Consider the following 25,419-nt stretch of genomic DNA (forward strand, 5'->3'; position numbering starts at 1 on the left):
GTTATATTAAACCCTCTGACTTGCATGATAAAATAAATCTCATGGTAAGTTACTTAAACACGATAGTTTTAGTACTTTTTTAAGTCCACACTTTTGTTAGAAATTGCTATATGAGGTTTCATCTCATTCTACACTCCACGAATAACGGATCACACATCAATATCCAATATTAGTTTCTAGGCAAATACACACACATATTTTTAGAAATATATACCCCATTAATCAAGGTAACTATTTTAAAATAAATGTTGATAATTTCGTGGCTTTCTAGAATTTCCTTACTCAGAAATAATAACAATTTCCTCCCAGACTTTCAGGTCAAAAGGCTGCTTTCAACGAGCAGAAAGCACAAACATGATCACTCCGTAGACACTCTCCAGAATTCATGTGGCTTAGGCTTCTCTACCTCCCATCTCCCATTGCCCTTCCAGCCTCCTTTACCTTATCAAGTTGGGAAACTACTTCCCACAGTAAGGAATGCAAAACTGAAAGCTCTCGGCCCAAATCAATGTAACCATCAAAGCCTGGTGTATTTGAGATGGTGTCTGGATTAGAGATCTCCAAAAGAAAGCGCTTCATTCCGCCCCATTCATGCTCTAAAAAATCATTCATGAATGCCATGTATTCCTCTTTGTTACCAAATCTGAAGTAGAGGGAGAGAAAATGAGAAAGAACATATTCAGGAAAAGAGATGTGATCATTTTGAATTGATTTTACACAGAGCTATACTTTTTTTTTTATTTTGGGGAGGTGACTAATTTGTTTTATTATCTGTAAGTGACAAGTATTAAAACATACTTTATTAATATTACATTAATACTCAAAAACTTTGAATAGCTTTCTATTCTCTATAGGGTAAAGACAAAGTCCTTTTCCCCTGGTATTTAAAGCCAGTATAAATGTTCATTATCAGTATAAACCTCAGTATACTAGCTTCTTCAAAGTGTCCCAAATATATTATACTTCTTTTCTTCTCCAAACTTTTGCTTATGCTACTTATTTCTATTAGATATATTAGATAATATTCTATTATTTCCTCTCTTCTTTGTCTGCCTAGGTTCTAGCTATCTTCTGGGCCTCGCTTAAATCTGAAGAACATGTTCCAAAATAAACTAGCAACAATTTTTATAAGAATTAGATCAAATATGGGTAAACATAAGATTTCTCTGTTGGCATATATGTAGTGCACACAAAATTAAACTTGTGCACTTTCAAAGAGCTACATGCTAGAAAACAATGTGTCTCATTGAAGTTCTAATTTTTCCTTCAATACATTGCTACTAGAAACATACTTAAGCCTCAATATTGAGAAAATCTGGGATCAATTCTGCCAGTGTGAATTGCTTCTCAGTGATTTCTTAAAATTATTTCCTATAAACTATAAAAATTACACAAACTTAAGAAAAATTTGAAAACACTGAAAAGTGGAAAGAAAAAAGGATGGCTGTACCAATTCAACTGCCTAAACATATCTGCTGTTTACAGTTCAGTGCATTTCTTCTCCAGCTGCTTTCTCCTAACTTCTTTTTGAAAAAGTTTAAAACTACAGGAAATTTCAAAGAATATACAGTGTACACCCATATGCCATTTACCTACATTAACCAACTGTTCACATTTTGCCAAGTCTGTTTTCACCTTCTCTCCTTCTTTTTCTGATTGAACCATTTTAAACTAAGTTGCAGACATAACCCCTAAGTACATTAGTACCTACTTCTCTAGAATAATAATTCTTACACATACCAATGCCATTATCACACTGAAACTATAAGAAAACATTATTTATAAATCATCTCATATAGAGTTCCTATTTCACCAGTTGTTCCTAAAATGACTTTAATAAATTTTTTTCCAATTCAGATCCAAACACTGCATTCTCTCTTTTATCCAGAATAGTCCCCACTTCATCTTTTCCATTTTTCATGATACTGACTTTTTTGAAGGGGTCAGGCCAATTCCTTCCCAACTTTTTTATATTTAGGTTTTTGCAATATCATATTGGAGGATGAAAGCATATACACCATTTTGTGTCCTATCTCTTTTTTTGGCTATCTTTTTTTTGTCCCATCTCTTCTTTTAAATAGCACTTTTCATTTACCATATTATATCTTTATCATTTTCCATACTATTCATAAACACATTTTGTAGTAGTTGCATATATTCCACTGGATGCATGGATTAGTAATCCATTTCTCTACAAAGTGACTATTCAAAGTGATGTCAACCTCTTTGCTGTTTTTAATAACATCATGATGAAAATCATGTAATATGAGTGATAAGGTGCCCCATGCTCATCTAAAGGTTAGGCCAAATGTACTTTTAAGTGATGTTTTTAGAAAGTGGTTACAGTAGCTCCACCTACTTGGCAAAGTTGGCCAGGTTCTGGATGACCTTGGCAATGAGAGTCAGAGTCCGAGATGTGCGGTCATCAGGATACTCCTGCATGAGGTTGAAGAGACTGGGAGACATGATGGCCGGGCACAGAAAGCGGAGAAACAACGAGGCGCTGATGAGCCGCTCGCTGATGTCCTGCTTGCCACGGTTCAGGCACTGCTGCTTCCAGGATGCAAACACTTCTTTCAGCTCACGAGGAAAAACACTGGGGAAGAAAGAAAGACCAAATGTAAAAGTACTAGAACCCAAAAAAGCCCGGGTGGATCCCACTGTGGCCCCACAGAGTCAGGATATGAGGAGGGAATAATAGAGAGAACTCCGTCTGATGCACGGCTGAGAGGTGGTGGACAAATCATAGACGTCCAGATGGAGACCAGAAACCTGATGCTGTGAATCTCAGGAACGAGTGTAAACTAGGTTTTGCAAAGTGGGAAGACGGCATGCAGCTCCTGACTAATCCATGTGGTTTACTCTAGCTCAGCACAATCTCTCTACAGATTGCTCATCACAAATCTAAAATCTCACCGACTGCTGGTGAGAACAGTGATCAGAAATCATTAACGCATCTGTTTTGACACTATTAAATATGTTTAAAAGTCCTTAAAGTACTTTTGGTATTAGAGGATATGGTGTTTATATTCTGGGGAAAGATTACATTTATGTGGATAGTTCAGGGGGACTTCTTACAATATAGGTTTAGATTTTAGGCAAAACTGTATTAGGGAAACTTTCAACTTCTCTTCCTTTGGTTGGGAAACCACAGTTAACACTGGTAACTTTCATGAGGGAAAAAGGCAAGTTCCATGAGCAGGGGATGAAGCACTGACAGCACCTCACCAGTAAGAGTTGATGATCTTGCAGAAAGCCAGCTCACAGCACATTTTCAGGTTGCTCTGATGGTCCAGAAGTTCACTGGATGAACATTTGCTGGGATCCACTTCACAGTTTTCATCTGACTCATACAAAGCTTTGATGAACTCCCCTATTTGAAGAATAGAAGATGATGGATCGGATAACTATAAATAGTGTCTTCCTGAATATAACAAAAGAATTTAGGATTTCTGTACTAAAATGTGTAATAGGGAACTCTTTCTGATGCCTGACACAGAGGGCACGAAAGACTGTTCACAAAGGGTTATTGCTTTGGAATCTAAGATTTACCACCTCCTACATGTCATGTTTATTTTCTTTATCCTGGAAGTGGAAAAACAGCACTCATTAACATTGTCATCATGATATTTATAAAAAGAATAATGAAACTACTTTAAAAAATACTACAGCTTTACATCTTTTATCTGAAACCATGAATATATTTAATTAGCAGGAACTCATTAAAGGCCTCTCTACCTTATGAATAATGTTGTTACTATTTTAGAAGAATAAATACCCCAGGTCTGAATAAATAGCCCACCTATGCTTTTAAGGGCTAATACTGGTGCCAAACTGAATGCCAAACTCAAGATTCAAGTAAGGGTTTCTAGGCCCACCTCTCCTAATGGGGATAGTAATTCAACATAGCACATAGAACAACATCTCTTTATATAACTTGGATGTTTTTCCCAAAAAATTTAGTTTAGGTGCCCTGTTCATACATCTCATCCTTTGTAGATATATGCCCAGTATTTCCTGAAACAGCAAATCTTTACCTAATCTGTTTACCCTCCTCTATGAACCATACCTTGTATCTGTTCTGTTCTATGCTTCACGCTATTTTGTGCTTACTTGTTCACTCGTATCCTTCAGGATGAATACGACTGAAGATCAGGGACTGGGTTCTATTCAAGTTCAAATCCCAAGCCTATCAAACAGTTCCAAAGCATTGCTGCTGCTGCTGCTGCTAAGTCGCTTTAGTTGTGTCCGACTCTGTGTGACCCCATAGACGGCAGCCTACCAGGCTCCTCCATCCCTGGCATTCTCCAGGCAAGAACAGTGGAGTGGGTTGCCATTTCCTTCTCCAATGCATGGAAGTGAAAAGTGAAAGTAAAGTCGCTCAGTTGTGTCCAACTCTTAGCGACCCCATGGACTGCAGCCTACCAGGCTCCTCTGTCCATGGGATTTTCCAGGCAAGAGTACTGGAGTGGGTCGCCATTGCCTTCTCCCCCAAAGCATTGCAGGAGCTCAAAAATTAGTTGTCAGAGATGATAGTACAGTTTTCTTTTTTTTAATACGTCTTTATGAAAGAGGAGTAGGTCTTTCAAAGCTCCTTCCAAATCTGCTTATAGTAACTGAAGTTCAGGCTAGTTACTAATAGATATCATGGAAGTGAACAGTAATTTCTACAAAAAAATTAAGAAGCAGAAGCAATAACAAAGAGCATTTTCTATCAAAATGGCTAGTGCTAAGCTAAATGAAAGGTAAAAAAGATAGCTGTGATAGAGGATGGGAAGTGATTATTTGGAAGTAAAATGCTTGGAGGACAGGAATTTAAGTGATGCACAGAAAAGAAAGTGGTATAGAGAAAAATTGAAGGCTGTGGAACCAGACAGATCTAGGGTCAAATCCTGGACCCATCACTTAACCAACTGTGGGGGCCTGAAAAATCACTTAACTAGTCTTGAGTTTCAGGTGCCTTATTTGGAAAATAGCGTTAAGAATTCCAACCCAGCAATCCCACTCCTGGGCACACACACTGAGGAAACCAGAACTGAAAGAGACATGTGTACTCCAATGTTCATCGCAGCACTATTTATAATAGCGAGGACATGGAAGCAACCTAGATGCCCATCAGCAGATGAATGGATAAGAAAGCTGTGGTACATATACACAATGGAATATTACTCAACCATTAAAAAGAATACATTTGAATCAGTTCTAATGAGATGGATGAAACTGGAGCCCATTATACAGAGTGAAGTAAGCCAGAAAGATAAAGACCAATACAGTATACTAACGCATATATATGGAATTTAGAAAGATAGTAACGATAACCCTATATGCAAGACAGAAAAAGAGACACAGATGTATAGAACAGATTTTTGGACTCTGGGAGAAGGTGAGGGTGGGATGATCTGAGAGAATAGCATTGAAACATATGTATTATCAAGTGTGAAACAGATCGCCAGTCCAGGTTTGATGCATGAGACAAGTGCTCAGGGCTGGTGCACTGGGATGACTCAGAGGGATGGGATGGGGAGGGAGGTGGGAGGGGGGATTGGGATGGGGAACACATGTAAATCCATGGCTGATTCATATCAATGTATGGCAAAAACCACTACAATATTGTAAAGTAATTAGCCTCCAACTAATATAAATAAATGAAAAAAAATAAATAAATAAATAAAAAGAAGGTTGAAAAAGAAAAAAAAAAAAGAACTCCAACCCACTAGAGCTATGGTGAGGAACAGGGCATGAAAAGAAAAGTGTCTAATACGGTGCCTGGGTGCTTAGTAGGGGCTCCATACAGTAAGTGTTATGTACACACTTTGTAGTTTTAAAATAACTTTTCATACAGTGAAAAAAAACAAAGTAAAAAGACTTTTAAATTGTTTACCAAGGCTCACAAGATTTCTTCTGAACACATTCTCAATGTCACCTATGCTACGTGCTCCCACACATTTCACCTCATTTAAAGAGTACCTGAATTTAAAACTAAGTCATCAATGTCAAATACTTCATGTAAAAATCAATCCACCTCTAAATTTATATCATTAATATTTGGCTTAATGAGTTCTACCTATTCTGGGGAAATAATACTAACTTGTGAATCTTGAGAGTATTTTTCTCTCTTTTCTTCAAAAAAAGAACCAAATAAATAACTCAAGGGTCTGGAAGTAAATTGATTGTCTCAAGTTTTTTTTCTTTTTACCTGATTATATTTAAAATCCTCTGAAACTGAGAAAACTCTTTTCATTTTTGAAACTATAACCTATGTGTCTGATAGTGTGGAAAGCACCACACTGAAAAGTGAACTTTTATGGATCTGCACCCAGAGACTGTTTAGCTGATCACAAATTATGGAGACAGATTTGATCCTTTCACATCTGCTCTCTGGCCTTGGGGGGCGGGGGGAGGGGATTAGGGACAAACAGGAAGGGTGTTTAAATGTTTACATTTGAGTTTGTCTACAATATTCTATAACATTTCATTATCTCATTACTATCTAGCACCCAAATTTCATGTGTAGAAATAAGCCAATAGGCACAGACATATTATTGTTAAAAGGAAATTTGCCTCTGCCATCAATGGTGGAAATCAGGCCATTTTAGAACCTTTTTCTGTATGTCACAGAAGATGGTGTTTCCTGTGTGTCACAGGACAGCAACATGAAATCTGATTTCAATTAGAAAAGTAAAAGGGGTTAATGGATGAAAGATTTAAGTCTAACTGAGGCAGAGTCTATGCTATCAACCTTAATGCTTTTAATCAAGATAAATGAAGACTGGCTAAAAAGCAGGCAGATATTCTTTAATTTGATTGGCAACTTTTAACTCAGTTTTCTCTAAGCATTCTTCAGGCAGTCTGCAAATAACATCTATTTTTTTTGCCCAAAGTGTATGAAATACAGTAAAACTTGAATTATTCTGAGTGCTCAGCTGTACTTATTAATGTGATTTTTTGGTTTTACTAAGACTTCACTGTGAAGTCTTTTTATTTAAAACTTACCATGAAGCCTTATTTAATTGTGTGATTAGAGGCACCTGCTGTCCCAAGTACAGTATCCTATGATGGAAAAAATAATCTTTCTAAGGGAACTAAAATTTTTGCACTTCTTCAGGGTTACTTTTGGAAAATCACTTATTACTATTTTGAACCATATAAAATAAGTCTTAATTTACACTGGTGCTAAGACTGTAAACTGTTCTCAAAACAGAATTTGTCATAAACAAATAAAATATAGGAGAAAAATCAGCTACCAAGAATCTAGGATTAAAAGGCTAACTAGAAATATGGGGAGAAGACAGTAGCATCTCTGCTCTGAAGAAGCTTACTAATTGATTTTGCTTGTGTCTTGGAAGCAGCAGTCATTTTCACCACCCTGGCCCTTGCTCTTGGGTTACAAATATGATAATAGAGATCTTTGTGGGGTTACGTGAATTTCTTCACCTGCTCACTGAATTAATTTTCATATCTCAATGAGTCAATCAGCTATTTAATTACTAACTGTTCTATCAAAGGACCTGTCTCTCCTTTTCACTTCAGGAATTATTCCAATTGGAAATCCTGGTTAGTCCACTGAATGGGGGAATATGAATATTTGATTTTTAAGCAGTAGATGGTCGACAAATATCTACCTCTTTATCTCCCCAGAATACAGAATACTGTTTGAGATGCATCATTATTGCTTTTTATAAGGTGGTGCAAATCATTAAAGCAAACTATGATATATAATTCATGATATGACTATAATAAGCTTTTTATGTGAGACTGATTCTGTACCTTTCCTAATGTCAATGAAAATCCATTTTCGCCATTCTTCTAAAATCCCGCTAGATCTTAAACTAAAGCATATGACTTAAAAAATTAAAAAATGAAGACAGGAAGCAGGAGAAGAAAAAGCTTACTTACTTCCCTAGAGCAGGAGTTAACTGCCGCTACCGTGAGTCCAGGGCTCACAGTCCAACACAGTGTCATACCTGCTGTTTCTTGAGCAGTCACTCACTTTCCACCTCCTGTTACCTGGCTCCTGAGAACAATCCCAGGCGTCACTAATGAGCAAAATCAACAGCCATGCTTTTCTTTGAATCCTTACCTTCCTTAATCTCTGATTCTCTTAATGCTTTTTCCCTCTTGGTGTCTAAGACTCTTTTCCTTCTTCTTTTTTTTTTGCATGTGCATGCACACTTCCTCTGTCTCCGATCTCTTCTCTCATTCCTCTGCTTCCTTTGTACCATAAGCCAGGAACACTGTAAGATCTGTCTTTGGCCCTATTCTCTTCCTTCTCCTGTAATCTGGTAGTTTCATTGATTCCCTCCACATGGGTAACTTAGTCCTAAACTTCCATAAGCCAGCTAGACAGAAGTCTTGGGATGTCCTACCTAGAACCCCTGGGACTTCCCGCTTGAACTTCAAGTTAAACACATGTGAAGTGAAAATATAATTTCTCATTCTTTCAAGCGTGTTACTTTTATGTTCTCTTTCTGTTAAGAATCTCATCATCTTTCTTGTCACTCGCAAAGGCCCCAAATTGACTGTAACATTTGACCTCCTCCCCTACCACACCCTGCCCCATTCCCACAAACTGAAGAATTGCCAAGTCCTATTACCTCATTGGTGATTACCTCATTCAGTCTTATTTCTTGCCTTCAACACACACCTGTCTACTCTTGACAGTCACGTGTGACTATTGAGCACTTGAAATGTGGCTACTGCAAACTGAGCATGCAATAAATGTAGATAAAATACACATAATTTCAAAAAGCATGAAAAAGGTAAAGTATTTTGTTCATAATTCTTATATTGATGATATATTAACTAATATTTGGATATACTGGTTTGAATAAAATGTTATTGAAATTAAATTTACCTGTTTCTCTTGCCCCTTTTTTATACTGCGACTACTAGAAAATATAAATTACATGTGACTCACATTAAGTTTCTTTAGGACAATGCTGTTCTAACATTCTGTGTGAAGTACTGGGGACATAAAGATAAAGAAAATGACAATGTTCTTTAAGGAACTCATGTCTGCTTTATCATAATGTACATTGAAGTGCCAAGCACAGTGCCTTACTCAAGTGCTAACACCTGAAGTTTATGACCAAACATGGAGCTGTAAGTGGGTGACCCAGTCAGTAAGAACTACTGACTGGAGAAAACTTAGTTGTCATGAAAAATTCTGTAGGTCTTCAAGGCAGAAATTGGGAGTCGTGGGAACTGGCAGGACTTTCTCCGTTTCTGATGCATGATAACAAATGCTAACACTTTCAAAACTTAGGTAATGTATTTATTGGGTTGGCCAGAAAGTCTGTTGTAGTTTTTCCATAAGATGGTATGGAAAAACCCAAATGAACCTTTTGGCCAACCCAATATATCATGATGTAAATACCCAAGACTTCAGAGGAAACAGATCAACTAGATGTAACATCTCATTACTAACATCACTGTATGTCTCAAGAATTTCAGGAACTTGAGGGCATGGGGTAGCTGCCTATGCTCATGAGCTTTTTTGTGGTACATGGTATAAGAAACAGATCTTCTATTCCTCCCCTGGTGAGTATTGCAGATACTTCCTACAATTGAAACTCCAATTTTAACACTTTAATCAGTTGGAACTAAAAAGTGTTCAGAATTTGAGTTCCAGTTGGTTGTTTCAGGAGGGTGAAATAACCTAAAAATCAAAAGGGAAAGAATAGAGATGTTTTTCTTCTCCATACCCAGTGCATCGTGAAGATACTGTTGTCCCACCAACTTGAGGTATTCCTCAATGGATTTGGTGGCAATGGTGTTCTCTCTGAAGATCAAAACATCATGTTCTCCACAACGATCCACCTCAGACATCACCAAGTCCGTCAGAAAATCCTGGCAGAATAATGTTCAATCAGGCAGAAAGCAACTGAATGTGAATAAATACTACACGTTAGGAGAGACTGATAAAATGTCAGACATCCTGGGAATGCTGCTTTAAAACTAAATCTACCAGATTCATTTGAAGGGAAAAGGTCAGTCAGGATAAAATTTGAAGTGCTACCAACTTACCAACCTTAGGTTAAAAATTCCTTCAAAGGTTTTTCATCGCACATAGGATAAAGCCTATAGTCTTGCATGTGGCCTGCAAGCCTCTATATTTCTTGGTTTTCTGTCTACCTTTCCAGCCTCATCTTGTACCATTCTCTTTGCATTGTGCTCCAGTCAAGGACTTTTTTAGGGGGGCGGGGCCCTTGAATATGTCAAACCTTTTCTAACACACGACATTGTCTATTCACCACAGAGTTTTTTGCAAATGCTGTTCTCGGTTCTGCTTCACTCCCACCCTTGCTCCGCCTCCATTTCCATGGAGTTAATTCCTTGGATCCTTGGATTTTAGTTTGCACCTTGTCTCCTCAGTCTGACCAACACTGCCTCTGAACTCCATTAGTCAGGACCCCTTAATCCACATTCTTGTGGCATCATGTATCTTTTTATAAATCTGCACTTCTCACTGTAATCACACATTTCTGTAATTATTTTACTAATATCTGTTTTCCCCAGAGACTGTGAGCCCCATGAGACCAAAGACAGTGTCTATTTTTGTTCACCTCTATATTCTAGCATTTAACAGTTTCTGACACATATTTGGTGTTCAACATAAAATAGTTACAAATTGGCTCACAGTATCAACATGAAATTTCTTAAACATCTAAACTCATTTTCTACGTGAATTATGTATCTCTAGCCATCCATTCATTCATCCATCTACTCATCCATAGTGAAGGAAGGCATAAGCAGAAATGAAGCCCTTAAGAAATAGCTGCTTCATTTCTCAACAGTCTTAAGGAACTTAATTTAAAATTCAGTGTTCATTATTCAATTTGAAATCTGATAACATCATATATTTTGAATATTATATATTCATTGAATATTTCAAAGTCTCTAAAATAAAAAACAGAGGGAATATGCTGATTTAATTTTATTTTTAAATTAAGCATTTTAATATTAATGGGGTTCACTCAGGGATTTTTTTCATCAGTGTAAAAGAGTCATAGACTTAGGAATCACTACTAAAACTCTTACGCTAAGGGACAGGAAGAAACCTGGGGGTGATGGTAACATTCTGTATCTTGATTCCTGTGGTTTCCACGGGTACATAAACTGTCAAAACTCATTGAATTTTTCCCTTTAAATGAATTTGGTTTATAATATGTAAATTGTACCTCAATAAAGCTGTTAAAAAAATCCTACATATATCCTTGAACCTCAAGCAAATGAACAACAAAAAGAACATATCCATACAATTTCAAAGATGAGACTCAAAATTTTGATTTTTTTTAACACCAGAAAGCTCAAAATTATCATTAATAAATTCAACCATCAAAATGACAATCAATAGGAAGACAATTAAATAAGGAACTAAATATTGAATATATTGATATATTCTGATATGTATCAAGAAATCTTAAAAACACTTTATTGTTCGGTTCTAAATAAATTATTCTAGCTGTGAACTCCTCTAGATCTAAAATACAATTTTACCATGATCAATTTGCATATAATATAATGCAGACTTTAGCCTAGTTAAGTGAACATGCCTCGCAGAGGTGATAATTACCACAGTTCAGGCTGATCAACAACTCTATCAATTGTTTAGTGTTCTTCATACGATTAGTGTATTTCTGTTTCTATCTTCCTAGATTTTTAATTCTATCCAGGATGAACTGAGGTAAGGCTATCATGAGGCAGCTAACAATAACATCCCTTGGTATTTTAATTCCATTCAGACATTAATCTCTCGAAGACTCTTGCTAGTGACCAACCTGATTCAGGAATACTTCCATAAGGCTATCATGAGGCAGCTAACAATAACATCCCTTGGTATTTAATTACAGACATTAATCTCTTGAAGACTCTTGCTAGTGACCAACCTGATTCAGGAATACTTCCTTCTGTGACTAGGTAATATATATAGTCATCAGTGAATCTTAATTTAGAATATAGTGTGGAATAAAACAGTCGTACAACACACTTTGGAACTAAAGAGAAATAATCTTGCACACACTGGGATTATTACACCAGTCCTACCATTTATTTTGTTTGGCGATAAAGAGCTAGCGGCGGTATCTATATTTTGTGCAAATAAACTTCAAATAAATACTTGTTAGACTCTTCATTTTACTTCTTTAATTTTATAATCTCCACTTTTTCTGAATCTAAGAACCAATAATAGGTTTCCTTTCTGGGCAATGCAACCCCCCTTTCTACTTACCTTGGCTCTTCCAGTGCTTTGAAGAATGTGCACCAAGGCACAGGCTAGCTCTTCTTTATTTCTCACACTGATTACTGGTTCAAGAACAGAACATAGCATGGTGTAGTTGCTGGTGACAAATTCTGCAAACTCTTTGTATTGCTCCATAGGCAGAATGGTGATGGTTTGGAAACGTGATTTAATCCGAATAGAAGGTCCTCCTGTCTTTCCTTTGTTGGGTGTAGGTGTACTCACTGGGTACCACTTTTCTACAAACTGGCGACCAGTCACACTGGCAGTGGGGATGTTGACTAGCCCTACATAATTATTCTTGTCTTTTTTCTTCTTTTTTTCCACATCTTTATAAATGTGAACTGTGATGCTATGAAGAGGTGGAAGGCTGTAGAACTCAAAATGTTCACCCCAGAAAATATTGTCTGCTTTGGTCTTGCTGGTTGTACGAGCAAAGAGGGTATCATCAAGGCACAGTTCACAGAAATATTTCTTTTTAGGGGCAAGGTCCTTGGCTTCAATAATCCATAAACGGAGAACATTTTCAGCTCGTCTACAATTGTCCTATAAAGAAGTAACAAGGGTGTGTTTGAGAGCCGAAATCCCAGAAAGACAACATTTTCCTCTTAAAGTAGGTGATACTATGTAGTTCATTAAGGGCAGTCAAAAATAATGAAGGGGATTGCTACCTCATCATTCAAGATAACAGCAAGCTCTCTGAGAGCCACATACATTCTATTTCACTTGGGTTAAAGAAATAACATCCTGTAATAGAAATTCTCATATAGCCAGTCTTATGGCAACTGGATTAGCGTTCTGCAAATAAGATAGAGGTATGTAAGTAATTAAGAAATTTGTGTTCTAGTCCCATTTCTATTGTGTATGGTACTGGGTTCTCAGTCAGGTAACTTCTCTGAGTCCTCTTATCCACACTGATAAAATCATGATACTGTCTGCAGTAAGATTATTTTGAGCACAAAATAATAAAACACATGTTTGTGTTTAAAAGTTCTGTAAAATTTAAGGTATTATTAATATTACTGTATTACTTCAATCAACTTACTGCTTACAGAGTCACACAGTTTCTTGGCCATTCAAAGCCACTCTTACCTTATTTGGTTGAACTGTCCTGCGGAGGTTTTCCATCCACTTATCTCTCTCTGAAGCAGAGTTACAACTGAAGCATTTACTTCCACTTAAGTAGGTAACCTTCAACATAAAGATTAGAGATAAGGAAAAGGAAACATAGGGCTTGGGGGCTCTATCTGCCTAGGTGTATCATTTAAGAGTTAGGGACACGCTATGAACCCAAATGATACCACACGGTAACCAAAATGATATTTGCTGGTTTTGTGATATCTATGTGTGCGTCTACTTTTACTTTTTGCTTTGTTATCTGCTTGGCATCTATACTCCTCTCCAGGTAAAGGCAAAGTTCACTGAGAATTCAGCTTAGGAACCGAAGGCCTACAGTTTAGAAAGAACAAAACTGAAAACCTCTAACTAAATTAATACCTTTAAAAATTACCTGCAAATAAATATCCTCAATTCTGAGTGAGTTAATAAAAAAATAAAAAGGGAAGAAGGTCTCTAACAGCTTATTCCTTGGGACTGCCTTCACACTATAATATTACAGAAGGCTACTACATGAAATTGAAAAGAGTTAGTCGTGTTGAATTAATTACTCTGGAACCCATTTCTCTTCTATTAGGCAACCAGTCAGTTGATTTCCAGTCATTAGGTTAGTTTGAATATTATTATCAATGTCCTTTAAAAATGAAGTATGTTGTCTCTATGTCTAGAACCTAACACCTGTCTTGGCATACAATCTGTTGAACTGATTTCCACAAATATGGCAAACTTTAAGAGACTTTTATGAAAAAAGAACACCAATAAATGACCTGTCCAAATTGCTAAGGTGGCTCACACAGTAACTTACTCTTAGTTTATAACCTAGTGAATTAGATCAGATGTTACATTCTGTCTAATATGGTAGCTACTAACAACAGGTGGCTAGTGAGCACCTGAAAAACAACTAGTCCAAACTGAGATGTGCAGTTAAGTGTACAACACACATCAGATTTTGAAGACTTAGTTTAAAAAAAAGAAAGTGAAAAGTTGATAATTTTATTTTAGCTACATGTTGGAAGTGGTAACATTTGGGTTTAATAAAATTTAAAATCACACACATGGCTTGCACTGTATTTCTGTTGGATAGGGCAGGTCCATAAGAACAGGTATCAGATATCTTTCAACTTTTACAACACCTAACATAGGACTCATCACTAGTAATTTTGTAAGTTTGTGCTAATTAATTAAATCATAATGCTAACAAGTACACAGATGGTTTTGAAATTAAATTTGCAAATGGCCAATTGTGTACATTTAGTTTGGGAGGGGAAAATTACCTTATAAAAAGTGATAATTTTCTGGTAAAGGGAAGTTTGTTCACTGAAGAAATTAGGCACATGTAATGTGCCAGAGAGCTAGCTAAATGCACAGACATTATAAAAATAAAGAAGACATGATCCCAGATCTTGAACCATTCAGGTTTTAGTTAGAAAAAATTATGGTTTTGGTATTTTTCCCTCAAAGAATCATTAAAATTGGGGACTTAGGGTTTCAGAAGAAAAATAGTAACATACTATGTGATATCTTTATCGATACCAAAAGATTAAAATACTAACAATAATTTAGTATTAATCTTGTGATCTCGGCTGAGAACACACGAAGAATTCATTTATTTTGAAAGCAGACAAAGCCAGAAGGAATGAGAAGCCATCATTAATAACTTTAATTACCAACATAATTAGATTAGCAGATTTCTAATTTTTCCCCTGTAAGTAGGTAATTTTCAGTAACTGAAAACCAGTTAAGATGATCAAATCATCAATAATACAGTAATGCAATCACAAGAACACTGGGTAGAAAATCTCTTTGCTGTCTACTCCTCCTCCTTTTTCCTAGACCTCCCCACCTCAAAGCAGAAGTCTTGTCCAAGGATGCTGCTGTGGAGTGGCTTTACCGACACTGGCTCCCCTCTACCGAGATCCAGACATTCCACTGCACTGCATGGGCTCAGCAAAGACTCATGAGAACGGGACTCTTTTAGTTTAGGCAGCCCACGAGACCTAAAAGTAGAAAAAGATATTTATGGTAATGTAACTACTTGGCCAATAAGAAAATAAAGGTCAAATGCAGTGGAGGTTTAACAACAAATGGATGAATGCCTGAAGAGAAAACTAAATCTGTAATAATGATAGGATCATATTCATGGGACACATAGAAATCACATATATATTCATGTGTGTGTGCACACACATACTTTCTTTTTTCAACAAAACACAAAAATGTACTATAACCTTACTTATCTCAAGGGAGCTGGAAGCTCCACCACAGACATTGTTTTTTTTTTCTCATTCCTGTGTTGGAGATGGAGAAATAGATACCATTCAAGGTAACCTTACATGTTTCTTTTTTATGCAAAGGTCTTATTTAAAGACAAATGGTTTCTTTTTCTTCCCCCATGCTATAGCTTTATCCTCTACTATCACTGACAAAAGAGTAGTGGCTATATCTTCACTGCTTTGGCAGAATAAACACACATATACATACTCAGAAACAAAGCCAAACTTTTCAGCACAAGACCCTGCTTTTCAAAAGGTCTGGTTTTCATCTCAATATGGAATTCTTTTCTGGCAAGCTTTTGTTTCTATTTATGCTTTATTTTACAAATATGAATGAACAGTAAAATGCCTTGAAGAAACTTCCCACCCTCCAAAGAAATGTTCCAACTCCCATCTAGAAGAACAGATCTTTGTCAACACCATTCAGGGGTTCTGGTTCATTTTGTCCCCTCGTTGGAATGTGGGGAATTGTGACTCTTGTCACTACAGGAGCTAGTACTTCACTGTGTGAAGCCAAACAATATAAAACACAATATTCTTGAATCCAGAACTGGATAGCTATGCAGTTTTACTCAGTGATTATAGTATTTATTGACTGAAACACCCAGAGTTAAACACATATATTTTAAGTAGAAGTACCTAGTAATAGGGATAAAAAGAAATGTCTTGTAGAAAGATATTTGTTTTTGTAAAATGCATTTAAATAAGCAGCTTCATTCATTTCCTTGAAATAACCATGTTAACATTAAAAGGAACTGAACTACTTAATGTCAGAGTAGCTTGCAGTTAAATTATAAAGTAATGAGATATAGGAAACTAGTACTAAAGGCTGCTCTTTCCCTTCTGGTTCCATTTCAACACTGTTTAATCAAATTCCATACATACAGTAAAAAACATCCTAAGACTAGGATTTTAGTTCATTCTTCTTTCCACACATAAAACATGTGCTCTCATATTCAGTAGTCTTTTTAAGGTCAAAGAGTCAATAATTACATTTACCGTTGATAATACAAAGTCTGCACAAAACCCACCTAATGTTTTGTACATAAAAATAGAACAATTTAATAGCTTCACATTTATTTCCTTTTGTTCTAGTGGATAGAACAATGTCATGTCATATACTGTCAACATAGCATATCAACTATAAACAACTAAATGCAAAAACAAATTTTAACATAATTACCATACATCCTTTCCCAGTATGCTTCATGGGAAGCCTGGTTGAGGCAACAGGATAACTATAACCGTTCCTAAATACAAATGAAACAACAATTCCAGCCCCCTTTTCCCAGGAGGAGTTGCCTGGAGAAGAGAAGCCTCTCCCGCTCTGGGAGTAAGCCTTTCAACAGGAAAGATGAAGAAGGCATGTTTAAAATAAGACGTACAACAAAAGCCTTACTTTTATTTTTTAAACTCTCTAGGAAAATATTCTAAAACATAACGTTATCTCAAATCAAATAAATGTCTACCTACGTGAAGCAACTGTGCAGCCACCTTGGAGTGCACCCCCAAATCATAGCGCGGCCACATCTCACAGCACAGCAACTCACTGTTCTGAACTACATCTCAGACGACAACTCTGGTTAGAAGACAAGAACCAACAGAAGACAGCTTCCCCTGCTGCCTTCAGTTACTGATAGCATCTTTGAATAAATGTTTTCCAGGTGTAATTTCAAGTCTTCAATAGCAGCAGAACAGAAACACATGAAACGGAACACGAAGTCATCTTCTAAACCGGCTGCAGGACAGGTAATATTTTTCTTCTCTTCTTCAGGCTGCATCCAGCCCCTCAGGTAACACAAACAAGGTTCCTGGGCTCTAGGCTGGGCCTGTTGCCATGGTGCTACACCTATAAGGAGATTAGAGCCCAAGGCAGCAGGGAGAAGCCGCCAGTGTGAAGGACTCAAGAAAGAAGCATGCTCTGCAAATGTGACCATTTTAAGATGGAAAGGAAGGAACAGTGAGGCCCCACCCATTCCCATGAACAATTTCGGAGTCAGAAGCTATAGGGAGAAAACTGAGGCAATTCTGGGGGTGAAGGAGAATCTCTTAACTTTGCTAGAGAACAAAGCAGTGATTTGTTTCTGGATAATCCCCAGCCCCCTACTAAAAGGGATTCCCTTCGCCCCACCTTGCAAGTATAGTCTTTCTCTCACGTCCATTCTATTTCCTTTGCTGTCCTAGTTTAATGTTTCTAGGTATTGTTTTTCATTAACTTACCTGAGTTATATATTTTTCTTTTTAGAGAGAGGGATGGATAAAATTCTTTATTCATTATATTTATAATGCTGAACAAATTTCATTTTGATACTCAGGCTTAATTTTCAAATACAGACATAAACAGATATTACAACCAAGCCACCTGGAATTAGAATTCAAAATTCCTCCTGGTTATGGAAATTTCAAGTTGTTCAGGATCTCCTTATTGTTCAGCATTTATGGATGTTTGTGTGTGTATACACACCGACACCAATGGATTGAACACTACATCTGCTAAATATTCAACGTTGCTACTGAATAAATAAGCAAGCCCTTCCTGTATTGGGAAGAAAGTGTCTTGGAGAAGACAGAAGTAATTCCCAGAGAAGCAGGATTACAGTAAACAGGAAGATGAGCAGCCTGGGAATGGCAGTGGTGAGGAGGCATTATCTGTGCAAACATAATAGCACTAGTCATCCCAAGTCCCCTCTAAGTCATGTTTACCTCCTCCTGTACCTTCCTGTGAGCTGATTTTTCTTAGATCTGCTCACTAGAGTTTTAGCAGCTTTGACTGGCACTCTAGTTTACTTCTCTAAAGGAAAGAATATGGATTTATTGAGAGAAAAATGGGGGTTTGAAACAATTCTCAGTCCAATCTGACAATGGTCTTCATCAAGGAAACTAGCCTCGAAAGTGGACATTGTGAATTCGCTAACTACTGGTTCTCTTTCTGACCCCTGCACCCCTACCCGTCAACTCCCATCATCCTAAACATCATGTAATAATTCAGGGTTCAAATATGACTATTTCTTAGTTTAATTGGGAACCTGCTTCCCACAAGCAAGTTTAGTTCTAATTAAGGAACACTATCTTGTTTATTTAACTTATATGCAGAGTACATCATGAGAAACGCTGGGCTGGAAGAAGCACAAACTGGAATCAAGATTGCCGGGAGAAATATCAATAACCTCAGATATGCAGATGACACCACCTTATGGCAGAGAGTGAAGATGAACTAAAAAGCCTCTTGATGAAAGGGAAAGAGGAGAGTGAAAATGTTGGCTTAAAGCTCAACATTCAGAAAACTAAGATCATGGCATCTGGTCCCATCACTTCATGGGAAATAGATGGGGAGACAGTGGAAACAGTGTCAGACTTTAATTTTTTGGGCTCCAAAAGCACTGCAGATGGTGACTGCAGCCATGAAATTAAAAGATGCTTACTCCTTGGAAGGAAAGTAATGACCAACCTAGATAGCATATTAAAAAGTAGAGACATTACTTTGCCAACAAAGGTCTGTCTGGTCAAGGCTACGGTTTTTCCAGTGGTCATGTATGGATGTGAGAGTTGGACTGTGAAGAAAGCTGAGCACTGAAAAATTGATGCTTTTGAACTATGGTGTTGGAGAAGACTCTTGAGAGTCCCTTGGACTGCAAGGAGATCCAACCAGTCTATCCTAAAGGAGATCAGCCTTGGGTGTTCATTGGAAGGACTGATGCTGAAGCTGAAACTCCAGTACTTTGGCCACCTCATGAGAAGAGTTGACTCATTGGAAAAGACCCTGATGCTGGGACGGATTGGGGGCAGGAGGAGAAGGGGATGATAGAGGATGAGATGGTTGGATGGCATCACCGACTCGATGGACATGGGTTTGAGTAAACTCCGGGAGTTGGTGATGGGCAGGGAGGTCTGGTGTGCTGCGATTCATGGGGTCATAAAGAGTCGGACACGACTGAGTGACTGAACTGAACTAAACTGAAGGAACACTATATCCTTCAGTCATTTCAGTTGCTCAGTCGTGTCTGACTCTTTGCCACCCCATGGACTGCAGCACGCCAGGCTTCCCTGTCTATCACCAACTCCCAGAGCTTACTCAAACTCATGTCCATTGAGTCGGTGATGCCATCCAACCATCTCATCCTCTGTGGTCCCCTTTTCGTCCTGCCTTCAATCTTTCCCAGCATCCGGGTCTTTTCCAATGAGTCAGTTCTTCGCATCAGGTGGCCAAAGTATTGGCATTTCAGCTTCAGTATCAGTTCTTCCAGTGAATATCCATGACTAATTTCCTTAGGATTGACTGGTTTGATCTCCTTTACATTTTAGTTTACAGTCAGTAGATAACACTGAATTCTGTGTGAACTCCCAGAGCTCTAGTGATGTGAAAGGTAAGGGTTAAAAATCTAATTGCTTTGCTGATGAAAATTACCTGCTACTTCTGACCTACTTAAGAGATAAACTACAAGGCAAGAGTAGCTTTCTATCACCCACGACAGTGAATTAATATTATATTGCTTTAACCCACATCACTAGCTGAAATCAGTCTTAAAAGACAAAAGTAAAGTCATGGGGGGTGGGGAGCCAACATGCATGCCATTGAATTTACTGAAGAAGAAAAAAAAAGGAGTCAAAAGACTCTGATTAGAGCAATGTTAAGTAAAACACAGCTGGATTTTTCCCAGCTCAACCATCCAATTTTTTAAAAAGCATATTTCCCCCAAAGTGCTAGTGGTACTTGGATGTGCTAGCTCAATCTGCCACATGTTAACGGATTCAGTTCCAAATGTGGGAAACTTTTAATTAAAAATACAACTGAAAAAATAAATGCTTATTGCCACACAAAATCCTGTACTCCAGGGCAGGTGAATTTCTGCTTGGTGTGGCAGTTATGATTCCAAACTGCTTCGCTGAATTCTTGAAAAGACAGCTCAACCATAAACTGGGTACAGAAATATATGTTTGTGTTCACCAGCGTGTGTTCCTAAGGCACTTTACCTTGTCTGAAAATTTTCCAGGAAGAAATCAATAAAATTAGATATCCTAGTACTCTAACCAACAAATTTACAAAGGGTCTAATCAGTTTTTTAAAAAGTTGCTTCTGAGCTTTCACTTTGGGGAAAAGACAGTTTTACTTCCTTCCCAGATTTTATTGTTTTTCAACCTGGTATCTGTGAAACCATCCAACTGATGTTTTTTGTTTGAAAAAGCAGATCCTTTCCTATACTATAAAAGTTTCCCTACCTGGATTTTTTAAAAAAAGGAAAAAAAAAAAAAAAGGAAGAAATTAGAGCTCATTCACCAGAGTTCTGCTTGTGTGCTAAAAAAATGTCCTCTTTGAGGATTCTGACAGCACTAGCTGCACTGATTTACCTGCTGCAGTTAAAGCCAGTCCCTACAGGTTTTTATGTTTGCTAAAAAAAAAAAAAAAACACCACACAACCACTCATGCAAAAAGCTATTTATGGAAACATAACATGTACTACTGATCTTCCTTCTCTCTGCTCTTAGCCTCTAGACAGGATGGTCTAATGAACCTAGCTACTAATGGTAAAGAAGGATGTTTGTCAGCCTGAGTTTTCACTTAAATAAACCCATGGTAAGGAAATTTATTATCAGAGTCAAAAACGACATTCAGCCCATCTTGGTACATACACTTGCAGTGAAGGTGGACACAGAATGAAGACAAGATTATAGACATTAAAACATGTTCTGAAGGGCGAAAAACTCAACCAGCCTTCAATATGACAGGCACTAGGGAAAAAAATCTCCTTACAGAAATTGTACCATACTGTAATAAACCTCTTTTGTTCTTAAATTGCAAATGGAATAAAATCTACTAGTGTCTGTTGAACAAATTCAGTATAAACATCACTGAATTAAAACAACAGTATATATAAACAATAACATAACAATATAAACAATACTGAATTTAAAAAACATGAAACTAAACTAAATCACACTCACAAATGAATTCAATTAACATATTTAAATAGTTTAAGAATAAGTGGAAAGATTAGTAACTATTTTTCCCTAAATTTAGACTTCAGTCTCAATGTCACCATAAAATTTAAGTATGGGTGAAAGGAGGATAAAAAATTTAGAAATTTATGAAGTTCAATGATACTTACTTCATCATTCCTAAATTCATGGCTATTTGCTTTCCCATTGGTTTTAACCATTATTTGGTTGAATAAATGAATATATGTCTGAATCCATCTATTCATTCAATAGTTGCTCGGTGTGCATTATGAGTCAGGCACTATACTAGATACAGATGGAAGTAAACAATGGTGAAGAAGAAAGGCAAGGTTGTTGTACTCACACATAGTCTATAATCTAGTGAGTCAACAAGCCATTATACCATGTGACAAGACCTAGGAAAAAAGATGCAAAAATGGCTCTGTGGGCACTTAGTAGGGGCCCTGGATCTTCAGTTTGGGATTCAAAGAAGGTTTCATGGAGGTAAAAGTAATGTGATGGAGTGCTAAAAGTCATTAGGTAATTAAGGGTGGAGTGGAATCAGCTGTATGCAGAGGTGGAGGTCCTGAGAGTCTGAGAGGGAATGGTCAGCATGTGAGAAAGCCCGTAAGGAAATACAAATCTGGGGTGTTTGAGGAATTGAGGAGAATCAGCAGCTGGCTCTGGTACAGGGTGCACATGTGCTGGGGCTGAGAGAAGAGGCGTGGGAAATAATGAAGCCTGGGAGACACTATGATGGGACCAGTAGTAACATGGGTGTTCCAGTTGGATCACAAAGCCAGTGAATGAACACAGAAAGGTCGTGAGTGGTGGAGGGTGAATGACAAGATCAAATGTGTATCTGAGCAAAGTATACTTTTGCTAAAAAGTGGAAAAAGGGGTACAGAGACGGGAGAGAAATAATGAAAGACGTAGAGACTGGCTATAGATTATGACAGTAATCTGAGTAAAGATCATGAACTGTAACAGCAGAAATGTGAAAGAAGTAAATGGATTTGGATGGCAATTAGAAGGTAAATAGGGCTCCCCTGATAGTTCAGTTGGTAAAAAATCCACCTGCAATGCAGGAGACCCCGGTTGGCCTCCTGGGTTGGGAAGATCTGCCGGAGAAGGGATAGGCTACCCATTCTGGTATTCTCGGGCTCCCCTAGTGGCCCAGATTATAAAGAATTTGCCTGCAACGCGGGAGACCTGGGTTTGATCCCTGGGTTGGGAAGATGCCCTAGAGAAGGGAATGGCTTCCCAATCCAGAATTCTGGCCTGGAAAATTCCACGGACAAGGGAGCCTGGTAGGCTACAGTCTATGGGGTCACAAAGAGTAGGACACTGAGCGACTTTCACTTCACTTCACTAGGAGGTAAACAGGCCTTAATGACTGCAATCCTGGGGACATCAGTGAGGTGGCAGAGTCAAGGCTGAGTCACTCAGTAGAAAATGGTAAAGTCCTTTCCAGAGATGGGAAGTGAGAGGCAATGCTGGTTGAGGCAAGGGTGGAAATAAAATCAAGTTTAGTACAAGTTTGAAGTTCCTATGCAAGTAGATGTTTGCTTCAGACTGTGTTCCCCCCAATCTATGTTGAACTAAACCTCCAATGTGACTGTATTAGGAAGTGTGACCTTTGGGAGGTGATCAGGTTGGGATGGGGCACCCTCATGAAGGGGATTGAAACTGAAAGTGAAAGTTGCTCATCGTGTCTGACTTTTTGTGACCCGAATTCTCCAGGCCAGAATACTGGAGTGGGTAGCCTTTCCCTTCTCCAGGGGATCTTCCCAATCCATGGATCGAACCCAGGTCTCCTGCATTGCAGGCAGATTCTTTACCAGCTGAGCCACAAGGGAAACCCATGAAGGGGATTAGCCCCTCTATAAAATAAACCTCAGAGAGATCCTTTATAAAACAGACCCCAGAGAGATCTATCACCCATTCCCCTGTCTGAGGACACAGAGAAAAGAAAGGCTTTTGAACAAGGAAGCATGTCCCTACCAGACACTGAATCTGCCAGGACCTTCATCTTGGACTTCATAGCCTCCAGAACTATGAGAAATAAATTTCTGTTGATTATAAGCCACCCAGCCTATGATGTTTTATTATAGCAGCCTCAACAGACTAAGACAATGTGAATACTGAAAGAGAATATGCAGATTGAGAAAAGGTCCTAAGGAAATAACCTGAGAAATGCTAACATTTAAATCTACAAAAGCAAAAGAGACTGAAGAATCTGAAAGACAGAAGGAAACCAGGAGACTCAAGTATCATAAAAACCCAGGGAAGAGAACTCTTAAAAAAGGATGGGCTGTCCATCATTGCACAATATAGAGAATGTTAAAATATTAATAGTAGCCACTGGGTATATGAACTGAGAGATAATTGGAAACTTTGGCAAGAGCAGTTTCAGTGAAATGATGAGGATAAAAATGAGACTGCAGAGGGCTAAGGAAATGAATGGGATGTGAGAAAGTGAAGACTAACTCAGAAGTCTGATGATGAAGGGCTGGCAACTGGGAAAAGCTACAAGGAGGAATGAGGTTGAAATGGCACTAAAGAAGGTTTTCTCTAGTTAATCATTTTTTTCCTCTTAAGTAATAAAGTAATACATGCTCCTGGTAATACATTTCAAGAGCTCAGAAGGATAGAAGGTGAAAAATATAAATAATGGTACCTCCCTCAATCTCCTAGAGGAAATGCTATTAATGATTTTTTTGTGATCCTCTTAGAAATTTTTTGTACAGACAACCAGTTTGGTATACATATACATATGTGTGTGTACATATATACACACATATGGAATTCTACCATACTTTTTTCCTTTCAGAGTATATTCTGGAATTCTGTCCACATTGGAAAATATACATATAACTTGCCTCTTTTTAATGATCACTCTGTACTCCCTTATATGGACTTACAGAACTTTAAGCAATAATTGACAACCATCTGCATTTTTTTTTCTTTTTCTTTTCTTCTTTATTTTTTGGTGATTATCACCCAGGTTCAAAAAGTATCTTAATACATATACTTTGAAGTACATGTGCATGTATTCATGGTTTAAACTTCCAAACGTGGAACTGCTAGATCATAGGGTACACACATTTAAAGTTTTGATAATGCTAATTTATCCTCCATAATAGATAGTTGTCAACTTAAATTCACATCAATAATGCATGTTTCTACATGCTATCACCACCAAAAATGACACAGGGCTGAATTTCAAATATCTTTGGCTATAAATTGGTAAAAAATGGTATTTCATTAATTGCTTTAGTATGAATTTCTTTAAATGATGAGGCTGAACACATTTTAAATGTATATCAATATACAATCAACTTCAGTTCTCTATTCTGTGAATTATGAAATGTTATTTCATGTTCTTAGACCATTTTTCTAATTGTTGAATTTAACTGATATGCAATACTATATGTAAGTTAACAAAATCAGTATTTTTTCTGTCTGTAGTTTGTTTTCCCCAGTTTATGCTTAGAAAAAGTTCTTCCATTCCAAGAGCATAAGAAATCTAGCCTATAGTTTCTTCTACTGCTTTTATTTTAACTTTTCATCCTTTCCACTTGGATTTGGAGGGAAGGGACTATGATAGGAGCATAGCAGGGAGTTTGCTTTACATTTTACCAAATTGTAAAAATATAATGACTCATTAATTATTACTGCATGGTAATCTACTCTTAATAAGAGTTGTTTTGAGTATGTTTGTTCATATGTGTATGTGTGTGCACAATTTCCCCCTTTTTTTCTCCTTTCTCAATAATTTTCTCAGCAGGTGAGGCTTCGTATCAACACATGCAACAAAGAGTATAACGGAAAAGGCAATCAACTTGGAGCCAAAAG

The 25,419-nt window shown here is 37.4% G+C and overlaps 1 protein-coding gene across 5 annotated transcripts in view; it reads right to left on the reverse strand.

Moving 5' to 3' along the window:
• RASAL2 (RAS protein activator like 2) overlaps positions 1-25,419 on the reverse strand; it is a 396,573-nt gene that overhangs the window by 25,868 nt on the left and 345,286 nt on the right. For all 5 annotated transcript variants that reach the window (XM_043484891.1, XM_043484890.1, XM_043484887.1 and 2 more), the window contains 7 exons: positions 15,198-15,351; positions 13,331-13,429; positions 12,230-12,784; positions 9,705-9,849; positions 3,229-3,373; positions 2,360-2,596; positions 442-643 (listed from right to left, as the gene is read on the reverse strand). In XM_043484891.1, the coding sequence (XP_043340826.1) occupies positions 442-643; positions 2,360-2,596; positions 3,229-3,373; positions 9,705-9,849; positions 12,230-12,784; positions 13,331-13,429; positions 15,198-15,351 (1,537 nt within the window). The remainder of the gene's footprint in view (positions 1-441; positions 644-2,359; positions 2,597-3,228; positions 3,374-9,704; positions 9,850-12,229; positions 12,785-13,330; positions 13,430-15,197; positions 15,352-25,419) is intronic.

The sequence above is a fragment of the Cervus canadensis genome, chromosome 13, assembly GCF_019320065.1.
Source record: "Cervus canadensis isolate Bull #8, Minnesota chromosome 13, ASM1932006v1, whole genome shotgun sequence".
NCBI lineage: Eukaryota > Metazoa > Chordata > Mammalia > Artiodactyla > Cervidae > Cervus > Cervus canadensis.